Source organism: Plecotus auritus (assembly GCF_963455305.1).
Source record: "Plecotus auritus genome assembly, chromosome: 8".
Lineage (NCBI taxonomy): Eukaryota > Metazoa > Chordata > Mammalia > Chiroptera > Vespertilionidae > Plecotus > Plecotus auritus.
In genome coordinates this window covers 40319127-40345188 of record NC_137782.1, presented here as the reverse complement: position 1 = coordinate 40345188, position 26062 = coordinate 40319127, and the positions used below count along the sequence as shown (strand labels likewise).

The following is a 26062-nucleotide window of genomic DNA, read 5'->3' as shown; positions in this document are numbered from 1 at the left end:
TGGTGATGGTGACCCAGCAAATCATATCACCTCCCTGAGCCCCTCCTTGGTGATGGTGACCCAGCAAATCATATCACCTCCCTGAGCCCCTCCTTGGTGATGGTGACCCAGCAAATCATATCACCTCCCTGAGCCCCTCCTTGGTGATGGTGACCCAGCAAATCATATCACCTCCCTGAGCCCCTCCTTGGTGATGGTGACCCAGCAAATCATATCACCTCCCTGAGCCCCTCCTTCCTCTGTAAAATGGGGAATGTAGGAAGTCCTTCTTCATAGGGCTGCTGGGAGGATGACTTGAGATCATCTGATTGAAGCTCTCCATACAGTGGCAGACAAATGATAAACACTCGATAAGTCATTAGGGCTGGGATAGTGCTAGAGCTAGCACTATTCTTTTCTGATGATAGCATCAGACATTTAATTTCAAGTTGCTTCTGATGAAAAAGAGGGTTGAATTTAGTCTATAAAGGTCTTGAGCCTGAAGCGATACCAGAGTCCAGGGTACCTGCTCTGTGATGCAGGGCCCAGACGATGGTTGGTCCTGCCAGCCTGACCAGGCCACATGCACAGGACAGCAGGGCATAAAGATACTGAGGAGATGGCCGTTCCTGTGCTGCAGAGACAGCATGAATGGTGACCAGGAGCAAGGCAACACAGTCCAGGAGCAGCAGATGTGAAAGTCAAATTGTCTTTATTCTTTTACCATAGTATTTGGAATGGGTAGCAGCACTGCCTGGGGGGCTTGGGGAGGGGAGGAGAGGGAATCTGTTGGATGGGAATCTTACCTTTGAGCATCGGTTATATCTGGTGCTTAAAATAAGCACAGTTCATGTTAGACTTTTCAATGGCAAATCAAGGAGTAGACGAAAAATAGGCTCAGAGGAAAGGTTCTTTGCAAAAGTTCAAAGTGGCCAAAAGTTTATTCTTGCATTCATCATGCATGTGCCTTGGAAGTATGTAATTTTTAGAACCTGACTTAAAACAAACTTTCCAGGTAGCACATAGCTGTCCCCATCTTTCTAGCCATCTCTGCCTTTGGCTGATGTGATGCCATGCATTCTTGACAGTCGGTATCAGCTCCGGTATGGATCTAAAACCAAGTAAATTCATACCTCAGCCATAAATCAGGATCTTCTAGATAGCCAGATTCAGGTGCTCTACTCTTCCCAACAGACGCCACTCCGCCACCCCCGGCCCCACCAAAATGAGGAGAGGCACATCCTGAGTTAAGCTCTGGGCTTGGCCAGGCACACAGCAAGGGTGTTGGTTGGTGATGGGCTCAATGCACAGCCCACTTGACTGAGCCATGTATGTGCTCAGGCTTAACTAGCAAAATCTGTAAGGGTATTTCTAGATATTTCACGATTGACTCCTCTGAGGAAATGATAATGTTTAAAAATATATATGTACACACACATATTTGTTTTTTAAAAACCACAACTAAAAAATTCTTTGCCATTGGGTAAAATTAAATCTGACAAGAAACCCTATGAGTTTTTATTAGTACCATATTGTTTTCTTTGGCTCCATGTATTATATTGGTAAAATGGCATTGACAAAAAAAAGGGGAAAAATTGTAAAAAGGCACATATTTTGTACAAAAATACAGTTTTAAAAGCTCTTTAAGTACATTTCATATTATTAAGAGTTGGCCTATATATCTCTATGTCTGCATATTTTTCCTACATTTGGGATTTTAGAAATGTCAGGTACTGTTTACACAGTATATGTTTAAGTTCTTCCTAGAGCTCAACAACCAACGATAATCTTTTTATAATCGGAGCATTCCATGTTTTGGAAGATACGATTTGCATACACTGTACAGTTACTGGCTGATAAATCTATGTGATTCAGTCCATTTGCATACTGAAAATCAATATCTCATACTGAGGGAACATTTTAGTTCCAAAGTCCTTGAGTAATGGCAAATGGTAAAGAACATTAGCTGTCAATTTTTTTAGGAATTGGTTTTCAGTGCTTTTTCCAATCTGGTGAGCAGGTGATACAATCAGAAGGAAGTATCCTTTGCCTTTGAGAACTGTCCGAAAATTTGCTCATGTTATTATCACAGTCCATTATAATGAAGATGATAGTACTAAAAGAGAGGGAAAAGGGTGGGTGTTAGTTTTTGTTTTTTTTAAAGAATAACATTAATGCACAATTTAAAAGAACATGTGTTTTTTTTATAGGAAAGATTCCAAAATACATCATTTAATAATGTTTATTTTTTCAAAGAAATGCCTAGCAGTTCTTACTCAGGTGAAGTAAAATGTAAGATTCATTTTGAAGGAGCCTATTCTGGGGAAGTGTAGCCCCAACTCAAATCCCAAATGACCAAACAAGGGAAACAAGCAAACATGGGTAGCTTGTCACTCTCTGCTGTAGTCTCCTGTGTAGATATTTGTGTTCTTCTCTAACACTTACTTCTTTTTTAATGACCATTCTAATAGGTATGAGGTGTTATTGTGGTTTTGATTTGCATTTCCCTGATGGTTACTGATGTTGAGCATCTTTTAATGCGCCTGTTGGCCATCTGTATGTCTTTGGGAAAGTATCTATTCAGATCATCTGCCATTTTTAAGTAGGATACATTTTTTGCTAGAGTTGTATGAGGTTTTTTTTAAAAAAATATTTTGTGTATTAGTCCCCAACCAGATCTATGATTTGCAATATCTTCTCCCATTTTCATTTCAGGTTGCCTTTTCATTTTGTTAATGGTTTTCTTAGTTTGATATAGTCCCACTTGTTTATTTTTGCTTTTGTTGCCTTTTCTTTTGATGTAAAATCCAGGAAGTTATTGCCAAGACAGATGTCAAGGAGCTTATTGCCTGTTTTCTTCTAGGAGTTTTATGGTTTCAGGTCTTATATTCAAGTCTTTAAGTCTGTTTGAGTTAGTTTTTGTGTATAAGATAGTGGTCCAGTTTTATTCTTTTGCATATGGCTGTCCAGTTTTCTGCACCATTTACTGAAGAGATGGTCCTTTCCCCATTGTATATTCTTGGCTCCCTTGTCATAAATTAATTGACCATAAATACATGGGCTTATTTTTGGGTTTTCTATTTTGTTCCATTGATCTATAAGTTTTTATAGATTTTTAGAGAGAGGAAGAGGGAAAGAGAGAAACATCAATGATATGAGAGAATCATTGGTCTGCTGCCTCTTGCATGCCCCCTATTTGGGATTGAGCCCAAAACCTGGGCATGTGCCCTGACCAGGAATCAAACCAGTGACCTCTTGGTTTCTGGATCAATGCTCAACCACTGAGCCACACAGACCGGGCTATTGTTTGTTTTTGTGCCAACACCATACTGTTTTGATTACTATAGCTTTGTAATATAGTTTGAAATCAGGAAGTGTGATGCCTTCAGCCCCCCCCCTTTTTTTTCTTTCACAAGATTACTTTGGCTACGTGGGGTCTTTACACATTTGTGGTTCTATACACATTTTAGTATTGTTTATTGTATTTTTGTGAAAATACCAGTGGAATTTTGATGGGAATTGCACTGAATCTGTTTAATATGTATGGACATCTTAACAGTATTAATTCTTCCAATCCATAATTACAGAATATCTTGCCATAATCCATAATTACAGAATATCTTGCCATTTATTTGTGTCTTCTTCCATTTCTTTCAGCAGTATGTTATAGTTCTTTAAATGTCTGGTGGAATTTATCAGTGAAGCCATCTGGTCCTGGATTTTGTTTGTTGGGAGGCTTCTGAATACTGATTCCACCTCCTTACTAATAATTGATCTATTTGGGTTCTATTTTTTCATGATTCAGTTTTGATAAGTTATATGTTTCTAGGAACTTATTTCTTCTATGTTGTCCAATTTGTTGGTGTATAACTGTTCATAGTAGTCTCTTATTATCCTTTTTATTCCTCTGGTATAAGTTGTAATATCCCCTCTTTCATTTCAGATTATATTTGTGGCCATTTTTAATTTTTTTTTGTGAGTCTAGCGAAAGGTTTGTCATTTAAAAAAAATTTTCAAATACCAGCTCTTAGTTTCATCAATCTTTTCTATTGCCGTTTTAGTCTCCATTTCATTTATTTCTGCTTTTATCTTTATATCCTTACATCTACTAATTTGGGGCTTCATTTGTTCTTTTTCTAATTCCTGGAGGTGTAAAGTTAGGTTATTTGAGATTTCTCTTGTTTTTTGATGTAGCCATTTATTACTATGAGATTTCCTCTTAGAACTGTCTTTGCTGAATCTCATAAGTTTTGGTATATTGTGTTTCCATTTTCATTTGTCTCAAGGTATTCTTGTTGTGTTGCTAATAATCCTCACCTGAGGATATTTTTTCCATTGCTTTTCAGAGAAAGTGGAAGGGAGGGAGGGAGCGGGAGAGAGAGAAACATTGATGTGAGACACATCCATTGGTGGCCTTCTGCATTCGCTCCGACAGGGCAGGGAGTGAACCTGTAACCCAGGTATGTATTCTTGACCAGAATCGAACCTGTGACCCTTGGGTGTTTTGGCTGATCTCTAACCACTGAGCATACTGGCTGGGCTCAAGATATTTTATTTCTCTTTTGATTTCTTTGACCCATTTGTAGTGCAGTAGCATACTGTTTAATCTCCACATATTTGTAAATTTCCCAGTTTTCTTCTTGTAACTCATTTCTAGTTTCATATCCTTGTGGTCAGAAGAGATGTTTGATATGATTTCAGTCTTCTTAAACTTATTAAGACTTGTTTTGTGGACTAACATAAGATATATCCTGGACAATGTCCCATAAGTACTTGAGAAGAATATTCTGTTGCTTTTGGATGGAATGTTATGTATATATCTGTTAAGTCCATTTGGTCTAATGTGTTGTTTAAGGCCAGTGTTTCCTTCCTGATTATCTACCTGGGTGATTTATCCATTAAAGTCCTCTGTTATCATTGTACTGCTATTTGTTTCTCTCTTTAGTTCTGTTAATATTTGTTCTATATATTTTGGTGCTTCAAATATAATGTGTTGGGTGCATAAATACTTACAAATGTTTATCCTCTTGTTATATTAAGTTCTTTATCATTATGTAATGACCTGGTCTTATTACAGCTTTTGTTTTAGTCTATTTTGCCTGCCTTGCCAGTGTGGCTCAATTGGTTGGGTGTCATCACACGTACCGTAGGGTTGTGGTTAGATTCCTGGTCAGAGCATATGCCCAGGTTGTGGGCTCCATTCCATTTGTTCTTGCATCAATGTTTCTCTCTCTCTCTAAATATCATTTAAAATAAATCTTTAAAGTTTATTTTACCTCATATACATATAGGTACCCTAACTTCTTTTGGTTTCCATTTGCATGGAATATCTTTTTCTATCCTTTCACTTTCAGTCTGTGTGTCCTTCATTGAAGTGAATTTCTTGTAGGCAGCACATAGATTGTATTTTAATCTATCCAGCCACTCTGTCTTTAAAAATTTGTTTTTAAATATATTTTTATTGATTTCAGAGAGGAAGGAAGAGGGAGAGATAGAAACATCAATGATAAGAGAGAATCATTGATTGGCTGCTTCCTGCATGCCTCCTACTGGGGATCAAGCCTGAAACCTGGGCATGTGTCCTGACCAGGAATTGAATTGTGACCTGGTTCATAGGTTGATGCTCAACCACTGAGCAACACCAGCTAGGCCACTCTATGTCCTTTGATTGGAGAATTTAGTCCATTTACATTTAATGTAATTATTGATAACAATGTACTTAATGCCATTTGTTTTCCAGTGGTTTTGTAATTCCTCTGTTCCTTTCTTCTCTCTCTCTCTCTCTTTTTTTTTTCCCTCTCTTGCTTTCTTCCTTTGTGATTTGATGAGTTTCATTAGTGGTATGCTTAGATTCCTTTCTCTCTCTCCCTTTTTTTTTTTTTTTCTTTCTGTGTATCTACTATAGGTTTTTGCTTTGTAGTTACCATGAGGCTTATATATAACAGCTTATATTTATAACACTCTATTTTAAGTTAAAAACAATTTAAGTTTGATCACATTCTAAAGCTCTACACTTTTATTCTTCTCCCACCACTTTTTATGTTATTTTAAATAAATCTTTATTGTTCAGATTATTACAATTGTTCCTCTATTTTCCCCCATAGCTCCGCTCCACCCAGTTCCCACCGCACCCTCTCCCCTTACCCCCCCCCCCACTGTCCTTATCCATAGGTGTACAATTTTTGTCCAGTCTCTTCCTGCACCCCCACACCCCTTTCCCCCTGAGAATTGTCAGTCCACTCCCTTTCTATGCCCCTGATTCTATTATATTCACCAGTTTATTCTGTTCATCAGATTTTTTTATTCACTTGATTTTTAGATTCACTTGTTGATATGTATTTGTTCATAATTTTTATCTTTACCTTTTTTCTTCTTCTTCCTCTTCTTAAAGAATACCTTTCAGCATTTCATATAATACGAGTTTGGTGGTGGTGAACTCCTTTAGCTTTTTCTTATCTGTGAAGCTGTTTATCTGCCCTTCAATTCTGAATGATAACTTTGCTGGGTAGAGTAATCTTGGTTGTAGGTTCTTGCTATTCATCACTTCGAATATTTCTTGCCACTCCCGTCTGGCCTGCATAGTTTCTGTTGAGAAATCAGCTGACAATCGTATGGGTGCTCCTTTGTAGGTAACTGTTTTTCTCTTGCTGCTTTTAATATTCTTTGTCTTTTGCTCTTGGCATTTTAATTATGATGTGTCTTGGTGTGGTCCTCTTTGGATTCTTTTTGTTGGGGGTTCTGTGCACTTCCTGGACTTGTAAGTCTATTTCTTTCACCAGGTGGGGGAAGTTTTCAGTCATTATTTCTTCAAATAGGTTTTCAGTATCTTGCTCTCTCTCTTCTTCTGGCACCCCCATAATTCTGATGTTGGTACGCTTGAAGTTGTCCCAGAGGCTCCTTACACTATCTTCATATTTTTGGAATCTTTTTTCTTTTCCAGTTGAGTGTTTTTTGCTTCATTGTATTTCAAATCTTTGACTTGATTATTGTGATCCTCTAGTCTGCTGTTAGATCTCTGTATAATATTTTTTATTTCAGTCAGTGTATGCTTAATTTCTAGTTGGTCCTTTTTCATATCCTCAACGGTCTCGCTAAATTTATCGGCCTTTTCTAGAAAATTCTTGAAAAACCTTATAACCATGGTTTTGAACTTTATATCCAGTCATTTGCTTTCCTCCATTTCTTTCATTTGTGATCTGTTTCTTTGTCTCCGCATTTTGGCTGCTTCCCTGAGTTGATAGAGCGGCATTGTGTGCTAGGTGTCCTATAGGGCCCAGTAGCTCAGCCTCCCCAGTTACCTGAGGTGGACACTCTTGGTGCACCCCTTTGTGGGCTGTGTGCACAGTCTTCTTGTAGTTAAGCCTTGATTGTTGTTGGTATCACTGGGAGGAATTGACCTCCAGGCCAATTGGCTGTGAGGATCAGCTGTGTCTACGCTGGGAGAACTTCTGTGCTGGAGACACCCTTATGAGACAAGATTTGCAAAAGCCTCTGTGCTCAGCTTGGATGGGGGGGAGTCTCAGGGCGGAGCAGACAGCATTGGTTTCCTGTCAGCCCTGCCCTATGTGGCCCCTGTGTCTCAGTGTCCCGCTGTAATCGCTGCAAGCCCCTCTGAGAGAAAGCCGCCCTCAGGTTCTGCCTGCTGCCAGACAGTCCAGTTTCTCCCCGAATGAGTCTGGGTCCCCAGAGTCTCGCCCGGAACTGGAGTTCAGCACAGTCGGGAGCTTTTGTCTCCTTCCTGCTTGAGAAAGCCAACCGCACACTCTGTTGCCAGTCCTCTCTGCGCACGTCTCAGTACCTCTGCCTCCCACAGCTCCTCTGAGTCTCAGTGTGCTTTTCTCTTTCCTTCTAGTTGCAGAATTTCCACTCAGCCAGCCTTCCCGTGGTTCTGGAAGATGTTCATTTTGTCTTTTAGTTGTAGTTTTGAAATTGTTGTGCAAGGCAGCAGTTTAGGTGTTTACCTATGCCGCCATCTTGGTTTCTCCCACTTTTTATGTTTTTGATGTCACAAGGAATATCTTTTTCTATTGTTTATCCCTTAACAAATTATCAGTTAACTACTTTTCTCTTTCAAACTTCATACTAGCTCTATAAGTGATTAATGTACCATCTTTACAAAATGAGAGTATTCTGAATTTTACTATATATTCACCTTTACCCGTGAAATTTACATGTTTATCTATTACCCTGTTACTTTTATTTTCAGCTTAACGAAGTCCCTTTAACATTTTTTATAAGACTAGTCTAGTGATGATGAAATCCTTTAGCTTTTGCTTTTCTGGAAAAATTTTTAATCTCTTTTAATTCTGAAGGACAATTTTCCAACTAGAGTATTCTTGGTTGGATGTTTTTTATTTCAGCACTTGAATATATTGTGCCATTCTCTTCTGGCCTGCCAAGTTTCTGTTGAAAAAAAAAATCTGCTGATAGTCTCTTGGGAGTTTCCTTATATGCAACAAGTAGTTTTTCTCTTGCTAATTTTAATATTTTCTCCTTTAACTTTTTGATATTTTAAGAAACCTGCTGCAGGTCTCTTTGGGTTCCTCTTATTTGGAGCTCTCTGGTTTTCCGGATTAGATGTCTGATCCAGCTTATAGACATTTCTTCCCTAGGTTATGGACATTTTCAATCATTATTTCTTCAAATAAGCTTGTCTTTTTATCTTTTGCTTTTTCTTCTGGGACCTTCTATAATGTGAATGTCGGTCCACTGGATGTCTCGTAATTCCTTTAAGCTATCTTCACTTTTTTAAATTCTTTGTTGATTGAGTTAGTGAGCTCCACTGCCCTCTCTTTCAGTTCACTGATCCTTTCCTCTGCTTCATCTAGTATACTGTTGATTCCCACAGGCATATTTTTCATTGCAGTTATTGAATTCTTCAGCTCTGTGACTTCTATTTGGCACTTTATTTTACTTATCTCCGTTTCATTAAGGACTTCTTGAGGTTTTATCTTGTTCTTTTATTTGAAACATTTCTTTTCTTCATTTACCTTGATTCTCCATTTTGTTTTCCATACATTAGATAAAAGAGCCACCTTTTCCAGTCTTGAGGGAGTAGCCTTGTTTAGGAGATGAACCTTATCATTTAACCCTGCCCTAGATCTTGATTGTCCAAGTAGCCTATTTTAGAATTAGTCCCCCAGTAACTGAGGCAATTCCAAGACCTGTCAGTGTACCAAAGGAGAGGATCTCAGTCAGCACCCAGATTCGGACCGATTGGAAGCCAGATCTTCAGGCAGCTGCTTTTCAGATATGTAAATGTATACAGTAGGACCACAAATGTATGTCCCTCTGGCAACCAGACCTGGGTGACCCAGAAGTGTCTCCTGAGCAGTTGTCGCAATGATCAGGGCACCAGATGAGTGTACAAGCTTCTTTTTAGGAGATACTGATTACTTGGAATGAGGCAGAGAGAGTGTGCAAAGCTGGAGTCCACTGGCCTCAGAAGTCCCCTAGACGTGTGCCAAACCGGAAGCCTTGCCCCCCTTGCTGATGCTCCAGGACAAGCAAATAGGCTTCTTTCACAGAAACACTTGGGGTATAATTCATTCTGCTGTGTGTGCTGTGCCCTGGGGTGGTAGCTGGCCAAGAACTGTGTCTCTGTTACTGGCCCATGGGAACTGAGGAATGCAAGCTCTAGAAGTAGGTGATCAAGGGATGTCCCCTGGGCAGCAGCTGCAAAAAACTGGGGTACCCTTTAGAAATATACTGATGCTCTGCAGCATGGCAGAGAGAGAGTGCAAAGATAGTGCCTGCCCTTCGAGGTCCTCCAACTTTTTTTAAAAAATAAAGGCTTAATAAGATACAATTCACATATCATTTAAAGTATACAATTAAAGTGGGTTTTATAATATTCACAAAGTTGTACAATTTAGAACATTTTCATCACCTCCAAAAGAAATCCCGTAACTATTAGATTCACTCCTTCTCCCCAAAACTTTTAAATCTAGTTGTGATGAATAAAATTAAGAGAACATATTCTAAAGAAGGTCATGTATTAAATGAAGCTTTAGGTAAGTACCTTGGAAATGGAAAAAAATCTCTAAGAGCCTCTTTGGCTTATTAACTTATAAGGGGCACTGACTATATCTCTCCATTATCTACTATAGCATCTTGCCCATAGTAAATGCTAAATAAATACAGGTGGAATTAAATGCTTGGCTACCTGAAATGTGTATGGAACGCTATAAAAAAAATATAACACTGGTGCCATATGTTAAAGAACAAATGTCTGAAAATATAACCTAGGCTAGTTAGTCTAACATTTGAGTCCTTTCTCTACATTAGGCACCTTTATTATCGCCTCCTCACAACAACTTCATTAAGGGGGTGCTATTATTATTCCTCAGTGGCAGAACCAGGACTGGATTCAGAGCCCTCTGGCCCTTTAATAGGATATAACCTCTGCAGTTCCCTCTTCAGTTCCCTCTCCTACTTACCTGTCTCCCTGTCTTTTTCACATATGAAGTTATTGATGTCTTCACACTGGAAATCGTTCCACTGCCCAGCGTAAATTAGCCCAGCACAGTCTTCTCCTGGCCCGTGGCCATGGCCCCAGTCATCTGGCTGTCCGGCTTTCCAATTTCTTTTAACAAAACAGAAATTGAATGTTATTTTAAAGACATGTAGATGTTTTCTTTCTCCCAAAGCAGCAGGGAAATATAAAAAAACAAAACCCAAAAACTGAAGCATGTTATTTGTCTTAGAATGAAAATGCATTGTTTAAAAATCCATGCATACTCTTTTTTTATCCTCACCCAAGGATATGTTTGATTAAAAAAAATTTTTTTTTGAGAGAGGGAGGGAGGGAGAGAGAGAGAGAGAAAGAGAGCAAGAAAGAGAAATACATCGATTGGTTGCCTCCTGTTCAAACCTGCAACCAATTGCTTGACCAGGAATTGAACCCACAATCTTTTTTTTTTTTTAGAAAAAATATATTTCTTTATTGATTTCAGAGAGGAAAGGAGGAGAGAGAGATAGAAGCATCAATGATGAGAGAGAATCATTGATGGGCCTCCTCCTGCACACCCCCCACTGGGGATCAAGCCCTTCGCCAGAGTTGAACCTGGGACCCTTCAGTCCGCAGGCTGATGCTCTATCCACTGAGCCAAGCTGGCTAGGGCCCCACAATCTTTTTAGTGCAAAGGACGACCCTCCAACTAACTGAGCCACCTGGCCAGGGCTCATGCATAACTCTTAATTCAGAATAAGAATCAGCTGTTTTGCAGAGTACAGCTATACCTTACTTTATTGTGCTTTGTTTTATGATGCTGCAGATATATATATTTTTTCACAAATTGAAGGCAAGACCCTCCTCCAGCAAAAAAGATTATGACTTGCTTTATTGTGGTCTGGAACCGAGATGTGCCTATAGTGTGTATTGTAGCATCTCCCTACAAGGTTGTTTTCTTTGTCACAATGAAATCAACTCATTGAGCTACTTCATCACAATGCTGAGAGAGTAAATCCTTCTTCCACACAGATGAATGAAAATGGTCTCACGTGTACTGCGATGCTAACTTCTGGACACATGTGTAAATATTTGTGCATGAATTTATCTGCACTCTGAGTATATGATACACACACACACACATTCTCTTGTGAGAACCTAGAGGGATCCTTGTACATTTTGATATCTTGGCTTCTCTTAACAAGTCAGAGTCAGGCAGAGAAAGTGAGAGGCCCTACAATTCCAGATACTTGGTTATGGTTGTCTGGCTAAGTTGTAGATCGTTGGTTGCTTTAGAAAGAAACAGTAATTTAACCTTACTGAAAATGACTCAGACATCTCACTGCCTTTTTTAGAAGAGAGATTCTTAAAAACAAGTTTTCTTTAGGATGAGTTCACTTGGGGCTTATTAACTTGGATGCCGCTGCTCAAATCACCACTTTGCCAAGTTTGCTCTTCTTTATTCTATTTTCATGAAGTAAGTTAGATGTGCTATCAAGACTAAAAACTTGAACGGTAAATTTTCTCTAAGAAGCAGGTCTTGTACAGAAGCCTGTGGTCACATGGAGGGTCGGGAAGAACATCTGCAGCAGGATTGCTGCCCATAAACTATGACTCATTATTCCATCAACCACAGTGTCCTAGGGCCACCCGAGGATAGAGCCCAATTGTCCCACATCTTTTGACAATAAAACCAGCAAAATCAGAAGGCAGTGGGAAAGGACAGTTGAAAATTATAGTTAAAGGATAAGGCAACAAAATAGAAGACTTTACCACATCAAATGTATATTCTGGGATTTAAAAAAAAAATGATGAGTGACCTTACTTAGATAAAACCATCAAATGATGAGATTAAAAAAACAGGGTCATAGGAGGGAGAGTTAAAAATACTAATTCACTTACATTTTCACACAATAGATATCCACAGAGCACCTACTATGGGGTCAGGGATAATTCTAGGTGATGGCAACATAGCGAAATGGAGAATAGACAGAGCCCCAGCCCTCAGAGAATTCACATAGCAGGCAAGAAACGAATTAAAAACTTCAGACTGCCACCGTGATGCCAGAGAGAGATGAAGTTGGAAGGGAAAATAGTTGACTTTCACGTGGATGCTTGGGGGGAAAAAAAACCCACCAAAGGACATGCTTACAGAAAGGGAAGGATTGCGGGGAGAGACGGAGAGACAGAGAATGTCGAAGAATGGGAAAAGAGTGGCAGAGGCCTAAGCTGAAAAATTCCTGCATCCCATACTATATATAATACACGTCACAGAAGTGGTTGGATGGCATATTGTAAGTACACCAGGGACCTCGGAAGCACTCGGACTCACTGTTCCAGTGAATCGGAAACACACAAGCACATCCGCTTGTTGGTGTGACCTTCCCCCAGGATTCTGGGCTGACCCTATTGGAGACAGAACACGAAGTCCCAATCTTGGGAATTGCCCCTTCCAACTTAGTAACTTTCTCATCGACCGCAGGATCGACTGAGGTTTCGTGGCCAAAAAGCTTCTGCTGGTAAGAGCCTGGCTTCAAAATAGGAAAATCTTGCTGGTGAGAACTATTTCTTTGCTGTAGAATTTTCTCCTGCTATAGGGGTCTGTTCAGTGGAAGACTTCTCTCTAGTGGCCTGAGCCGGTGACACTCTGGTAGAAACATGGACCTGAGTGAGTTATTGCTGAGTTCGATGGCACTGAGGGTTCCCTTCTGGTCCCCACCATTCTATGGCCCTCGATTACATAAAGTTGTTTGGAACAGTCTGTGTAGACAGAAAGGCAAGTATGTTATCTTTGTGATGTTGAGATGAAAGCTGTCACTCCTAACTTGACATCATGCTCCCACCAAGTGATGTCCTGTGCAGGGGACCAAGAAGTGGGCAAGAATAAAGGAGATTCGGTGTGTTTCAGGAAGAATATCACACCTCTGGTGATTGATCTCAGGTGAGCAATGGCAAGCCAGGTGGGCAGGCAGGGCCTTGGAAGGCCATCTCACAGTACTGCGCTGAACAGGTGGAGAGTCTGCACATCCCACTGTGTCCGACTCCCCTGTGCTAACTCAGCCTCCATGCACAGTGATGACTTCTGTCAAAGGTTGTGCCTGCATTTGTTCCCTCAGGAGCGGAAAGATTAGCTTTGACATGCTCCTGGCTCACGGATCCTCTCTGGTCTGTATGTTTTCTGTTTCACCTTTTCCAGTCTTTGTTGTTTCCTTCCTTCTACTTTAGGATTAATTGCTCTTCTTCTTTTAACCTCTGAAAGTAGCAGCTCTGATCACCGATTTTCAACTTAAAATATTTTTTCTAAGTGTTTTTAAGCTATAAGTGCCCTTTTAAAATTGTTAGCTGCATCCCAAAAAAACTTGATATGTTTACAAACTTTCATTGTGTTTGAAACATTTGCAAATTTCTTCTGTGATTTCTTCTTTGATTCATGGATTACTTAGAAGTGTGTCCTTTAATTTCCAAATATTTTGGGATTTTACAGCTTTTTTTGTTTTGTTCTCAATTTCTAATTTAATTTTGCTTTGGTTAGGGAACATATTCTGCATAATTCCACTGCTTTCAAATTTATCGACACTTGTTTAAGGGCCCAGCATGTAGTTTATCTTGGTGGACGTACCATATGTACTTGAAATGAATGTATACTTGTAGTTACTGGGTGAAATGTTCCATAATGTGCATGAAGTCTAGTTGGTAGTGTCTACTATATCCCTTCTGGTTTTTCTACTAGATCTGTTGGTTACTGAGAGGAGAATGTTGAAATATCCTTTGAAGACCCGCTCTTTTCTATGCCCACATTTAGGGTTGGTACATATGTCTTCTGGATCGTGGTCTTGGAAGTCGGGTTTTCTTACGTAAGTGGAAGAATACCACCTCTCGCTCCTACTGCTGGCCACACACTCTGGAAAAGATGCCCCAGGCTAGCATGGAGGCTGGCTCACAGGGGATGCTCCGGAATCATCACTGTTACCATGGGACCTTGGCCAATCGCCAGTCAGGGGTCTGGTGCTGGCCAGGAATGGGGTTTTCACAGGCTTGTGGTGAAAGAAGAAAAATAAGGACTGTGTGTGTGTGATGGTCAGCCGTCTTTTATTGAAAAGGATTGTAGATTTTTTTGTTTTCAGTGCTGAGATTTGTGGATAGGTGATTTTTAAAACCCACGTTCATAGTTGGCAAATAAAATCTCAGCAGTGTTTGTCAACCTCCAGTCTTTCTTTTGGAATTTTACTGGTGTGTGGACCCGAAGCATCGGGGACCCTGTCTTGGGCACTGCTCTGTGACGTCGCAGATACTGTAGTTCATGCCGTCCTTTTCCTCAATAGCTGGTCCTGTCAGTGAGTCAGGTCATATTCTGTATAGGAAATAAACCTTAGCTCAGATTTGTGTGTCCCTCAGCCTGTGGCATCCATTCCATGTGACTGTTGCTTCTGTGTATTCCAGCACTATCCTTCTCAATCAGCTATCAGCATAAAACATGGAGAGGTTTCAAGAGGCAGAGGAGAGAGCCTTTTATCCCTTATCTATTTCCTCTTTAACAGTAACCACAAAACCCTGACACAATTTCCAAAGGGCGTGTGAATGTATGTAAAAAAAGGTGAGAGGAAACCTGTGGCAGACGAGCCAGTGTCTACTCTAGAGGGTAAAAGTGAGAAGTGTTTGGGGAGACCTCTGAGAGGCTGACACCCAGCCCCTATGCCAAGGCATAGCAGAGAGCATTCTTTGTCTTCTTTCCAAACTTAGTCTGATATCTGGGCTACTGTGTGCGGCATCTCAGTCAGGATACTGTATAATGTATAAATGCTACGTAGTATTATTCTGCTATTACTGACTAGCATGAAAATACTGGGGATCATGACAATAATACCAGTGCGAGCAGGTGACATTGCTTGAGCTCTCCCCATGGGCCAAGTACTGTACTAAATGCTTCATGTATAGTATCTCACTTAATCGTCACAATACCGACGTAGGTCCTTCCGTGATATTCCTTCCTATATGAGGACCTGGAGTTGCGCGTGGTTGTGTAGCTCGCACAAGGTCGCACAGCTGAGTGTGCTCGGTCCAGGCCTGGAGCCCGACCATGGGCTCCGGGCATGTGCCCTCTCCCCTCGCGGCACTGGCTCTCTTTCTAGTTTGTGCAATGTTTATTATTCTGTGTCAAGTTAAGTTAGCCTCCAGTTATTGAGGCCTCATGCTATGTCTGCCTAGTTTATTCTTGCTTTTAAAGTTTGATCCTGGGGGGGTTTTACACGTATGTGTTCCTTTGGGTGGAAAATGAGAGGCGCAGTCGGTGCTGTGGCTGGGATGCAGAGCCAAAGCTCGCAGGGGGGTCCAGGGTGGCTGGGGACAGGGCCCCAGGAAGGTGTCTGGTGATGTAATCCTTCTCGGGTCCCAGGTACCAAAGCTGGTGCTTTCCTTCCAAATCATGTAATTCTCGCTGGAGCCTGGGGACGAGGAGGAAAGTCCCGCCTTGGGAGAGCTGGCGTAGACAGTAATGTTTCTCCTCAATCCGTTCCACATGCGCCAATCCGTTTGTTTTTTTCTTGGAGGAAGGCTTAAGATTGAATTTCTTAGTGAGTCTAACCCAGACCTTTTTTTGCATTTATGACTGTGAGAAAAGTGGAGGAGACTGGTATTTTTTCAGCACCCCTCGGACTCCTTTAAAAAAAAGGTTTTGGCATTCTTACCTGTCAGATTCACCCTTTGCTTTAATCACCACTGCCTCCCACATGACCTCCAGCCCAGCCCCGATTTTAGATGCCAACTCTCAACTGTTTGAGCCTCCTGAAGTGCACCTCAGCCATGCTGGGCACTCTCCTCCGGCTGACGGCCAAGCTCCCGGGGACCAGGGTGTGGTGCCACTTCCTCTCCCCAAGGACAGGCGCAGAGAGGAGCAGACAGGATATCTGTCAGGCCAGGCCGAGGCTCATCTTCAGCCGACCTAAAACCTTCAAATGTTCCACCTTGACTTTTGGGCCCTCTCGTTTTTTAAAGACATGGCCTTATTTTGGTCATCTGTATCTTCCAATCGTGTTTTCACGTGGAGGACTTAAAAGTACAGAGAAGCCTCTGTCAGCCCATGTACCTATGGCCTCTCCACCACCTCTGACCCACTCCTGCTCCTCGACTCCTCCAGGTCCGGCCTCAATGCCCGCAATACCGCCTGAGACCTGAAACGCCCTTGCTTTCTCCTCTCCTGGTGCCATGGATGCTGCAGTCTCCACCACGCTTGGGACATGGTCCTGAAGCTGAGATGCCCTCACCCCTATGGGCACCTACAGGCCTGTCTTCTCTGTCTCCAGCAAAGGAAAGGATTCAGAGGTGGGTTTTTAGAAATTCTGCTCCATTTAGTATAGTTTATTGTACATTTCTACATCCAGTAGAGGCAAAGCAGGACTAGGAAGAAGTGAAATTTAAATTGGCACGAAGTTATCGTCAGACCTTTGGGCAGGTTAGGGACTTTGGACACCTGGGGTAGGCATCTGGTGGAGAGGTCTGGGCCTAGGAGCTCTGAGAGGGTGCTGTGACATGCTTGCATTCTTCAGAGAACCCAAGTCACATCGGACCACACGAGGGAATCTTCAAACCTTTAGGAGACGGTTATCCCACAAACACCTTTGTTTAGAACTTCCCATATAAACTTGCAGTTCATAATCATGTTCTGGACAGAAGCCCAATCAGATTAGGGGTGAACTCTGAATGTGCCTGAGGTCGTCTGGACTCCCTTCTCCTTAAAGAGAACATCACAGCTACAAGTGTGTTTTTTGTGAGTCTGATTTTCTTTCACAGAAATAAGTTCACTCCCTAAAAAGAAAAATCCTACTTTATAGCATATATTGTACCAACCACAATTTCCCTTCATGGAAATGCACAACTGGTACCAGGAACATCAGTGTGTGAGGAGGGTCTAGGACATAGAGTTGTTAAGGAAGAAATTGTAGGAAGTCAGGCAAGAGGTGAAAAACAGAACAGCGCAAGTCTGACCACCGATCTGGAAGTTTCTGAGCACTCACTTATACTCTAGGGACGTCCCATCCAGCCACTTCCATTCGTTTTCGTGCTCCAAATCCGTGAGGCCAATCCAGTGGCTCTCTCTCCCCACCATCTGCTTTTTTATCCATTGCTGAGCAATAAACCAGAGATGGTGCATTAGTATTTCCTGGAATAGATGTCTGTGGGGTTTCTTCCCCAATATTTAGAAAATAAGATAACTTAAAAGAGGATGTGTGTCAGCACATTACTCTGCTTTTGCTGTACTCCTTTTTATTGTACTTTTGTTTTGCACTGTCTTGGGGGCTTTGACAGTTTTCCTCTTATCCTATACTGAAGGCCCGGTGCATGAATTTGTGCACAGCTGGGGTCCGGCTGGTCTGCTCCAATCAGGGCCGATCGGGCCAGGCCGGCCGGGGGAGGGGCCTTGGGTGGTTGGCTGGCCGGCCCTGCCCCCTGGTTGAACTCCCATTTGAGGGGACAATTTGCATATTAGCCTTTTATTATATAGGATAATAAAAGGCTAATATGCAAATAGACCAAACTGTGGAACAACCAAACTGGCCGCTGTGACATGCACTGACCACCAGGGGGCGTGCATGGAACATTGTGGGCACTGGCCGTGGCGGGATGGTGGAGCAAGTGAGCGGGGGCGCCAGACCAAGGCAGTGCGCTGGTCGCTGTCATCAGGGTGGTTACTGAAAATTCTTTGCTCCCGTGCACTGCGCTCCCGCCTGCTGCTGGCTCCAGCCCTGCTTGCACCTGAGGGCTTCTCTACCTCCCCCTTCTCCTGAGGGGCGATTGGGGCAGCAGCCACAGCTCACACCTGCTGATGGCGCCGGCCTCAATTGTGGGAGCAGCGGTGGCAGGAGCAGGGCTTCCAGCAGACAGGGGGCCGTGCAGGGCGCTGAGAATGGGCTGAGACTCGCCCCTGTGCCCACCGTAGCAACGCAGCCCACAGATCCTTTCAAGGTGCATGAATTTTTGCACTGGGCCCCTAGTAAACTCATAAGTGACATTTCAGCGATGCTCTTCCTCCTCTAACTCATCTATACCACTCAATGAGTTCAGCCAGCTCCATCTCCTTCGATCACCCACCCCTCCTGTGTTTGTCTATAATAGCAACAGCTATGGCATCATGGAGCTCTTTCCGTGGGCCAGATGCCACATCCAGTGTGTCATATGCAATGCGTCTTTATGCCTTACAACAACCTTAATAAAGATAAGCGGCTGAGCTGAGATTGGGCCCAGCCCTGTATATCCTAAAGCCCAGGCACCTGATTATATGCTCATTCCCAGTCAATTACTATGGGAAGCATCTGTTTTCCGGGTTGTGTTTGCTGGAGATACTTAGGGAAAAGGAAGGAGGCCACTGGAACAGTGTGGCACCGAAGAAAGAACATCGGCATTGCCAGATGGACCTCACTTGCAGGCTCAGCTCTGCATTTATTTGTCATCCCATGATTAAATCATTTAAACCTTATGAGGCCTCAGGAGGGTTGTGAAGTTTAAAGGAGAAAATGGCTTGCATGGTGCCTGGCACACAGTAAGGGCCTACTGAGTGCTCACCATCACTAGCTCATGTGGGCTCTGTCCCTATGGCCTTGTCTGCTCTTCCTAACCCTGCTGGGGCCACATGTCTGGTCACTTACACCTCACTCTACCCCTACGGTGCTCATGCCTTTGCCTCTCTCTCTCCAGGTGCCTGGTGCCAGCCCGCAGGCTTCTCTTCTGCGTTACTGCTCTTGACAGCCACCAGGAGGAGCCACACATCTCCCAGGATGGACAGCACTCTTCCAGGTGGAAGCAGGAGGACACAATTCCCATGCCAGAAATGCTTCTTGTCACTGGATAAAGCCCAAATCTCCATAATACAACCTTCTGTTTTTATGCGACCACAAATTCTTGATATCTTTGACTCCCCAGTAAGCATGCAATTTCCAAATGTAAACTATCCCTAAATTATAGTTTTCCCCAACTCTAAGTATGCTGCAAACATACCTGTTCCTCTCTTGTGTTTATGAAAACGAGATGTGAAGACTTGTCTTCACAGAAAAGTTTCGCATCCTCAAAAATTTCTTTCTCGACCGAAAAATAGTAGCATTTGTCTGTGAAGTTCTTCCAGTGAGGCGGGCAGCCTAGGAGGGCAAAGGTTCGCAACACTGATTAAAAACAAATCAGGAAAACACCATGCCTTCTTCAGCTGTGTGCTCGCAGGCCACAGCCACGGCCCTGCTCCCCTCGCAGGCCGGGAGCAGCCCCTGTGTCCGCGTGCAGAGCCCGGACATGCTGGGAGCAAGGACAAGTACAGGGAGCTGCAATTACGGTTTAAACTACACAATCTGGAAAATATCTGTGCTTTGTTCTTCTGCATCCAGATTAGTCCTTACAATGACAGAAACAATAGCCAAAGGCAGTGCAGGCACAGATGGTCACCGTCAGTCTGGAGTCATATGGAACCTGTGGACAACCGCATGGGAGAACCCGGAACCTAATCGGGCTCACAGAACAGCCAAGATGACCTGAGTTGTACTGAAGGAAATCAAGTGGAATCAGGTGTAGGTCAAAGGAGAGAAAAATAGGCTTGGTTTCAAACCCAGCATTTAAGATTTTACCAAAGGTTTAATTATGAAAAGGGCTAGAAGTCACCATAATACCTCCTCAGAAGACATGAAATCTGGGCTTCAGTAACAGAAAGTTCCACCTGCACGTTAGTGAGGGACGTCTGTCCTCAGGTGAAGGGCATAAAGTGAGGACAGGATGGGTCAGGAGTGGCCAGCCTTGGACTTTCATGGAGGAAATGTCTGGGGACAAGTTTGTCCCCGAGGGCCAACTCAGGTTCTCTAGCCCTTGTTTATTTAACTATCATGTTTCCACGCGCCTGTGAGAGCAGCAGAGCCCAGGGCCTCCCCCGTGGGTGTGGGGGAGCATGGAGGACACACGGGCCAGCCCAGCCGTGAGCACACCCGCTGCCCCTGTCCCCTGGTGCCAGGGAGGGCTCCGACTTACCATTGGCCTCAGGTGCTGTGGTTGGCTCGTTCTGCAGGGCCAGGGGCACTGCTGCTCCTGATGGGCCTGGAGGGCCAGGGGGGCCCTTAGGGCCTGGCATGCCTGGCACCCCAGGCAAGCCCGGCAGCCCCCGCGGTCCAGGCACCCCGGGCTCCCCGACGGTGCCCTGTAGTCCCTGGAAGCCAGGAGGGCCCTGGGGGCCGGGGAGTCCGTCCTTGCCTGGTGGGCCTTGAGGGCCTGGGTCCCCACTGGGTCCTTGCGGGCCGGGCTTCCCTGGAGACCCACGGGAGCCTTTGGCGCCCTGAGAGCCTTTGGAGCCTTTGCTGCCTCGCTCTCCAGGGGGGCCGACCGGTCCAATTGGGCCCCTCTCACCGGCAGGGCCGGGCGGACCAGGCTCCCCTTTCTCTCCCTTCTGTCCCTTGTTGCCAGTGGGGCCAGGGGGGCCCTGCGCACCTCTGTCACCTTTCGGACCCCTGGGACCAGGAGGACCTAAAACATAAAAAACATGAAATTCATTGTAAGTGATAGTGAAAATTTCATCCTTTTATAAAACTTCCAATTTAAAAAGATCTAGACATACAAAATATATACATTAAGGATTGCTTACTGTTTTACAATACTATTGTTGCCAGTATTTTTTTTTTTTAACAGAAATGTTTCTTTCTAAGCTCACCCCTCCCGCTCTAAGCATTTAGAGTAGCTCTTATTGGCACACAACTTTCTAGTACTCCCTGATGTTGTAGGGGAAGGGCAACTTCATGCAGCAAAAAAAACCCGACTCTCACCATCGAACTGGGTTCTCCTAGTCCCCTGGGACCATGTGTCACCAGCAAAAACTGGGCAGCTTAGGACCAAGATTCCCTTCCACTTATTTCCTCTTTTTTTCACTTATTGGACAAATATTTATTAATGACCTGTTATATGACAAGCACCATGTAAGGTATTGTGGGATACCTAAATAGTTGAATTAGAAAAAAAAAGGCTATCGTGTGTTGAGGGGTACTGTCCTGCTAACCACACCAGAGAGGCTCTTCCTCTGTTGCATCCACCTGGTGTTCCTGTCCTCTTCACCGGTGCTGCAGGGACGCTACTGTCCTGAGGGCTGAGCCTTGCTCATCATGGACCAAGCGCAGAGAGACAGGAAGTCTCGGTGGGAAAGTGCTCTTGGGGCCAGGCCTAGGGAGGGTCAGTTTCACTTTTTCCAGTTTGTTAGTCTAATAATGCAAAGAGGGAAGGTGGGCTAGACGGGAAAACTAGGTGGACCACTGAACTGGCAGGGAAGAGAAGAAGAAAAAGACTAATTTTCTACCAGAAAAAGGAAATAGCAGTTCTCCCTGAAAAAGGCAGGGGGCAGGGTGGGGAGGCAAATACCTGCTCATCTCGTAAAGCAGCTCACTTAACATAGGACTGTCTTAAGTTCTCAGGGTTGACAGGGAACTTCACTCAAATACACCAGGATTCTGTATAGTGAATGACAGTTTTCGAGGCACTTGCACATCCATATGCCACCTGACCTTTATGGCATATAATTCCCACAGCACACTCAGGGCCAGAGGTGCCAAGCTCTTTGTTCAAATCAAGGTTAGAATAAAAACCAATTTTTTCGTTTGAAGCACTATATCCGTCACAAATAGGTTATCTGTCTAAGATAAGGTTTAATATTTATGGCTGTGGATAAAATCCTAGCATGCACACGGTCACCAGTGTCTCCATTCACAGCTGCTCAGCCTTAGGAAACCCATCACAGAGCTACAGCAGGAAGCTGGCTCTGCCTTCAGAGGCTGGGCTTTGAAAATGTACTGTAGGTGTCCCATACGTAAGGGGATTCATCATTCATATACTTTGCTCATTAAGACAATACTTGGCTCATTAAAACTTAAAAATTTGTTATTTCTTTTGAAGAAATGACTGAGAAAAAGAGCCAAACCCATGTTAAAAGTCAGTGCTGGATCCCCGTTAAAAGTAGATTATGAATGCCAGGGATATATCTTCCTCCAGGACCTGGGATGCTAGTATTGTTTTATTAGCATCTGGATGATCCCAGGTTTTTAGGTCTTACTTGAAACTTTTATTGGGTGGTGGTTGAAGTGAAAATAAAATGAAATAAAATGTAAGCTACCTTTAGTGCTTTAAAACCGAAAACACTGGGATAAATGATGTGGGAGTATTTATGAGCTTGTGCAGTAATAACTTGAGTTCAGTCGAGAGAATGGTTGCGCTACATGGGAAGGCACATGTGATGCCCCACACAGGAACAATGCTGAGATTTGCTTTCAAGGCCAAGTGGGTGGCTCCCTGGCTCAGGATCTGAAATGCCAGGATACCCATGTTGCTGGTAAAGCCATCACAAGCTCCCGAAATGCCTGAATATGAACCCTGAGCAGCCCATGTTTGCACTACCAGCAAAACCTCCTCGTGTTCCCCAGACTCCAGCTGGGAGCCTGCAACAGCCAAATCCTGGAACCAAGCAGTTCAATGAGGACAGAGACTTTAAATCGCTGTGCTGTTTCTGCTTTGCAACCAAACTGCAGGCCTACCCCTGAGATAACTTTCCAATTGGTTTTCCAACATGACTGCTGGTGCTTAACAGAAGGCAGAGAAACCACTTTAGTTCTTAGTGCCAGCAAAAATCTTGGAGACTCAATTTTAGAACCATGAGTGGTAAGGTTGGAAGAACAGAGGAAAATAGTAATATAATCTGACGTATCTTTCTTCTCACTTAAAAATCTACTTTGACTGTAATTAATCAAACATTTATTAAACACCTACAACTTGAAAAAGTCATTTCTGCCTCACTGAGGTGAAATGGAATGCACAAATTAAAAGGAAATTGGCCCTAGCTGGTTTGGCTCAGTGGATAGAGCGTTGGCCTCAGGACTGAAGGGTTGGGGTTCGATGCTGGTCAAGGGCACATGCCCGGGTTGTGGGCTCAATCCCCAGTAGGGGGACGTGCAGGAGGCAGCCAGTCAATGATTCTTTCTCATCATTGATGTTTCTATCTTGCCCTCTCACTTCCTCTCTGAAATCAATAAAAATATATATTAAAAAATAAAAGGAAATTTAATAGGTATCATTTGGCAATTATTCTGAAGAAAAATTTGCTTCTCAATCTCATGTTTAAGACAGGCTTCTGGAGAGTCATGGAAGCTCCCTGTCTATAGAGGAGGGACATTTAAACTACTGTTTCTTGCCAATTGGCCAGTCTGCTTCTATGCCTTCAAATGCCTGTTCTCCAGGATCCCAGACAAGCAGTCTTCTGAGGAAGTGGTGGAGTTGGCCTCCTGCCTGGTCCACTTTGCTTTGTCCTCTATCCTGCAGCCTCCCAAGGTCCAGCTCAAATGCCAATCCCTTACTGAGGCCTTAATCAATTGCTCTCCTGAAAAGAAACTCTTGCATCTCAACCTCCCTGAATAGGTCATCTGTTCTGAGTCATCGCAGTGCAGCAGGGTATCATTGGAGGCAAAGGCCTAGGAGCTGCTAGACAGACCTGAGTTGAGCAGTCTGCCATTTACTAGCTCCTTGACCTTAGGTAAGTTACTCAGGCTCTCTGGGCCTCCGTGCCCTCCCCTGCAATGGGAGTGCTGATCATTCTTAGCTTAGAGATGTAACAATGAAAGACAATTTATCCAAGTGCTCAGCAGTGTGACTGGCATATCACAGACGCTCAATAAACATGGATTTAAAAATGAGTGAAAGCTGGCCACTGGTGACACCTGAGACTGATTCCAGGGCTGGGCACCAGAGAGCCAGCAGTAATTGGACCCAACTCAATGTTAACCCTGTCTGTACAATTACATTCATTGTGCACATAAAACCACTGTTTTCTACTGTAATATGTTGGCTGGTGGTACAATAGAAGGGGAATCTTAGATAGGAACTGAATTTGGGTATGAATATTAATTAGCAGTGCTTTATTGACATTATTGCATTAAGTCCTCATGAGTCTAAAAGGTAGACACCGGTGGGGAAATAGAAGCACAGAGAGGATGAGGAACTTGGTACTTGTACCCAGGTCTATCCGATTCCAGAGCTCCTGTTCTCACCCACTAACTCTCATGACTCTCTCAGAAGAGCAGGTGTACCAGGAGGATGCAACTTACACAGTTCCACAGCTTGCAGAGGAATAGCTCAGGATGTGACGTGAGCTTCCCACCTGAGTGTGCATTGTGAGGGATGATTTTTATAAAGCACTCAGTACACTCATACTCAATATTAGCTGATAAAAATAATCAAAATAACAGAAACATTAGCTATTTTAAAGCTAGGGTCTGACTATTCAACTATGAGCTTTTCTATACCTCCTTAGCTGACAAGTCATGCTATTAAGTATGCCAGAAGTTTCCTTGTAGAAGACAAGCTAACAAACTAATGCAATAATAAAGCTATGAAATTTATAATTAGAAAATAAATATCCAGATACCATGACAGAATTGTCTAAAGGTATTATAATTCCAAGAGATATTTAGAAAACTCATATTTTATGTGGTTGCACATCTGCTGAGATGTGCCCTCATTCTGAATTTAGGTTGAGAAAGAATAGAAAAACAAATAGATCAAACACTGAAGAACTTCCCTATCATTTGAAAGCCCACCCCTTATTCAGTATGACTCCCACCTGCAATATTCCTGACTTGCAATTGTCCAGCCCCTCTAGAGTTCAGGCACCCCTGTTGCTCAGAGAAACCATTACATTTTCAGGCATCACCAATTTTTATAAGGAACATCATGTAAAACCAACATTTATCTTCCTTTAGTGAATACCCACTAGTTTTGGTTTCACCCTCTGGAGCTCCTCGGATGTCATTTAAAACCCCTTTCACATGCCCAGCCTGTGCTGCTCAGTGGTTGAGCATGGATCCATGCACCAGGAGGTCACCAGTTCGATTCCCAGTCAGGGCGCATGCCCAGGTTACAGGCTCCATCCCCAGTGGGGGCATGCAGAAGACAGCTGATCGATGTTTTCTCTCTCCCTCTTCCTTCCTCTCTCGGAAATAAAAACATATTTTTTTAAAAAAGAAAACAAATCCCTTCCACATGATAGCCTTTTATTTTATTTTAAAAAAATATATATTTTATTGATTTTTTTACAGAGAGGAAGGGAGAGGGATAGAGAGTTAGAAACATCGATGAGAGAGACACATCGATCAGCTGCCTCCTGCACACCCTCTACTGGGGATGTGCCCGCAACCAAGGTACATGCCCTTGACCGGAATCGAACCTGGGACCCTTGAGTCCGCAGGCCGATGCTCTATCCACTGAGCCAAATCGGTAGGGCTGATAGCCTTTTAAATCATGCAGACAACTGCCTTGTTCCCCGTTAAGCAGCCTCTCTTATAGATTAAAATTCCCAGGTCCCTCAATCCTTCCTTACAGCTCATGGTTCCTTTTCTAAGTATGCTGGTCTATGAATGTCCCTCTTGAAAGGGGCTCTCCAAAGTATACCGTATCCTTCAGGGGTGGTCTTGCCATACTGAATGGAGTTTCATCTCCCTTGTTCTGGATATCACATTTTCATTAATATAGTCAAAGATCACATTAGCTTCCCTGGTAGACACATTAGTTGCTTACTGTCAACAAAAACCCCCTTGCTTTCCATGCATACTTCCTCTAAGCCATGCTACCCATTAACATTTGTGT

The 26062-nt window shown here is 43.2% G+C and overlaps 1 protein-coding gene across 1 annotated transcript in view; it reads right to left on the bottom strand.

Moving 5' to 3' along the window:
* Positions 1–673: 673 nt before the first annotated feature.
* The window catches only part of COLEC12 (collectin subfamily member 12), a 186864-nt gene continuing 161475 nt past the window's right edge, over positions 674–26062 (bottom strand). The window contains exons 6-10 of the mRNA XM_080686174.1: positions 20426–20914; positions 19418–19554; positions 17440–17549; positions 10419–10564; positions 674–2095 (exon numbers count right to left, since the gene is read on the bottom strand). Of these exons, the coding sequence (XP_080542300.1) occupies positions 2076–2095; positions 10419–10564; positions 17440–17549; positions 19418–19554; positions 20426–20914 (902 nt within the window). The 3' untranslated portion in view covers positions 674–2075. The remainder of the gene's footprint in view (positions 2096–10418; positions 10565–17439; positions 17550–19417; positions 19555–20425; positions 20915–26062) is intronic.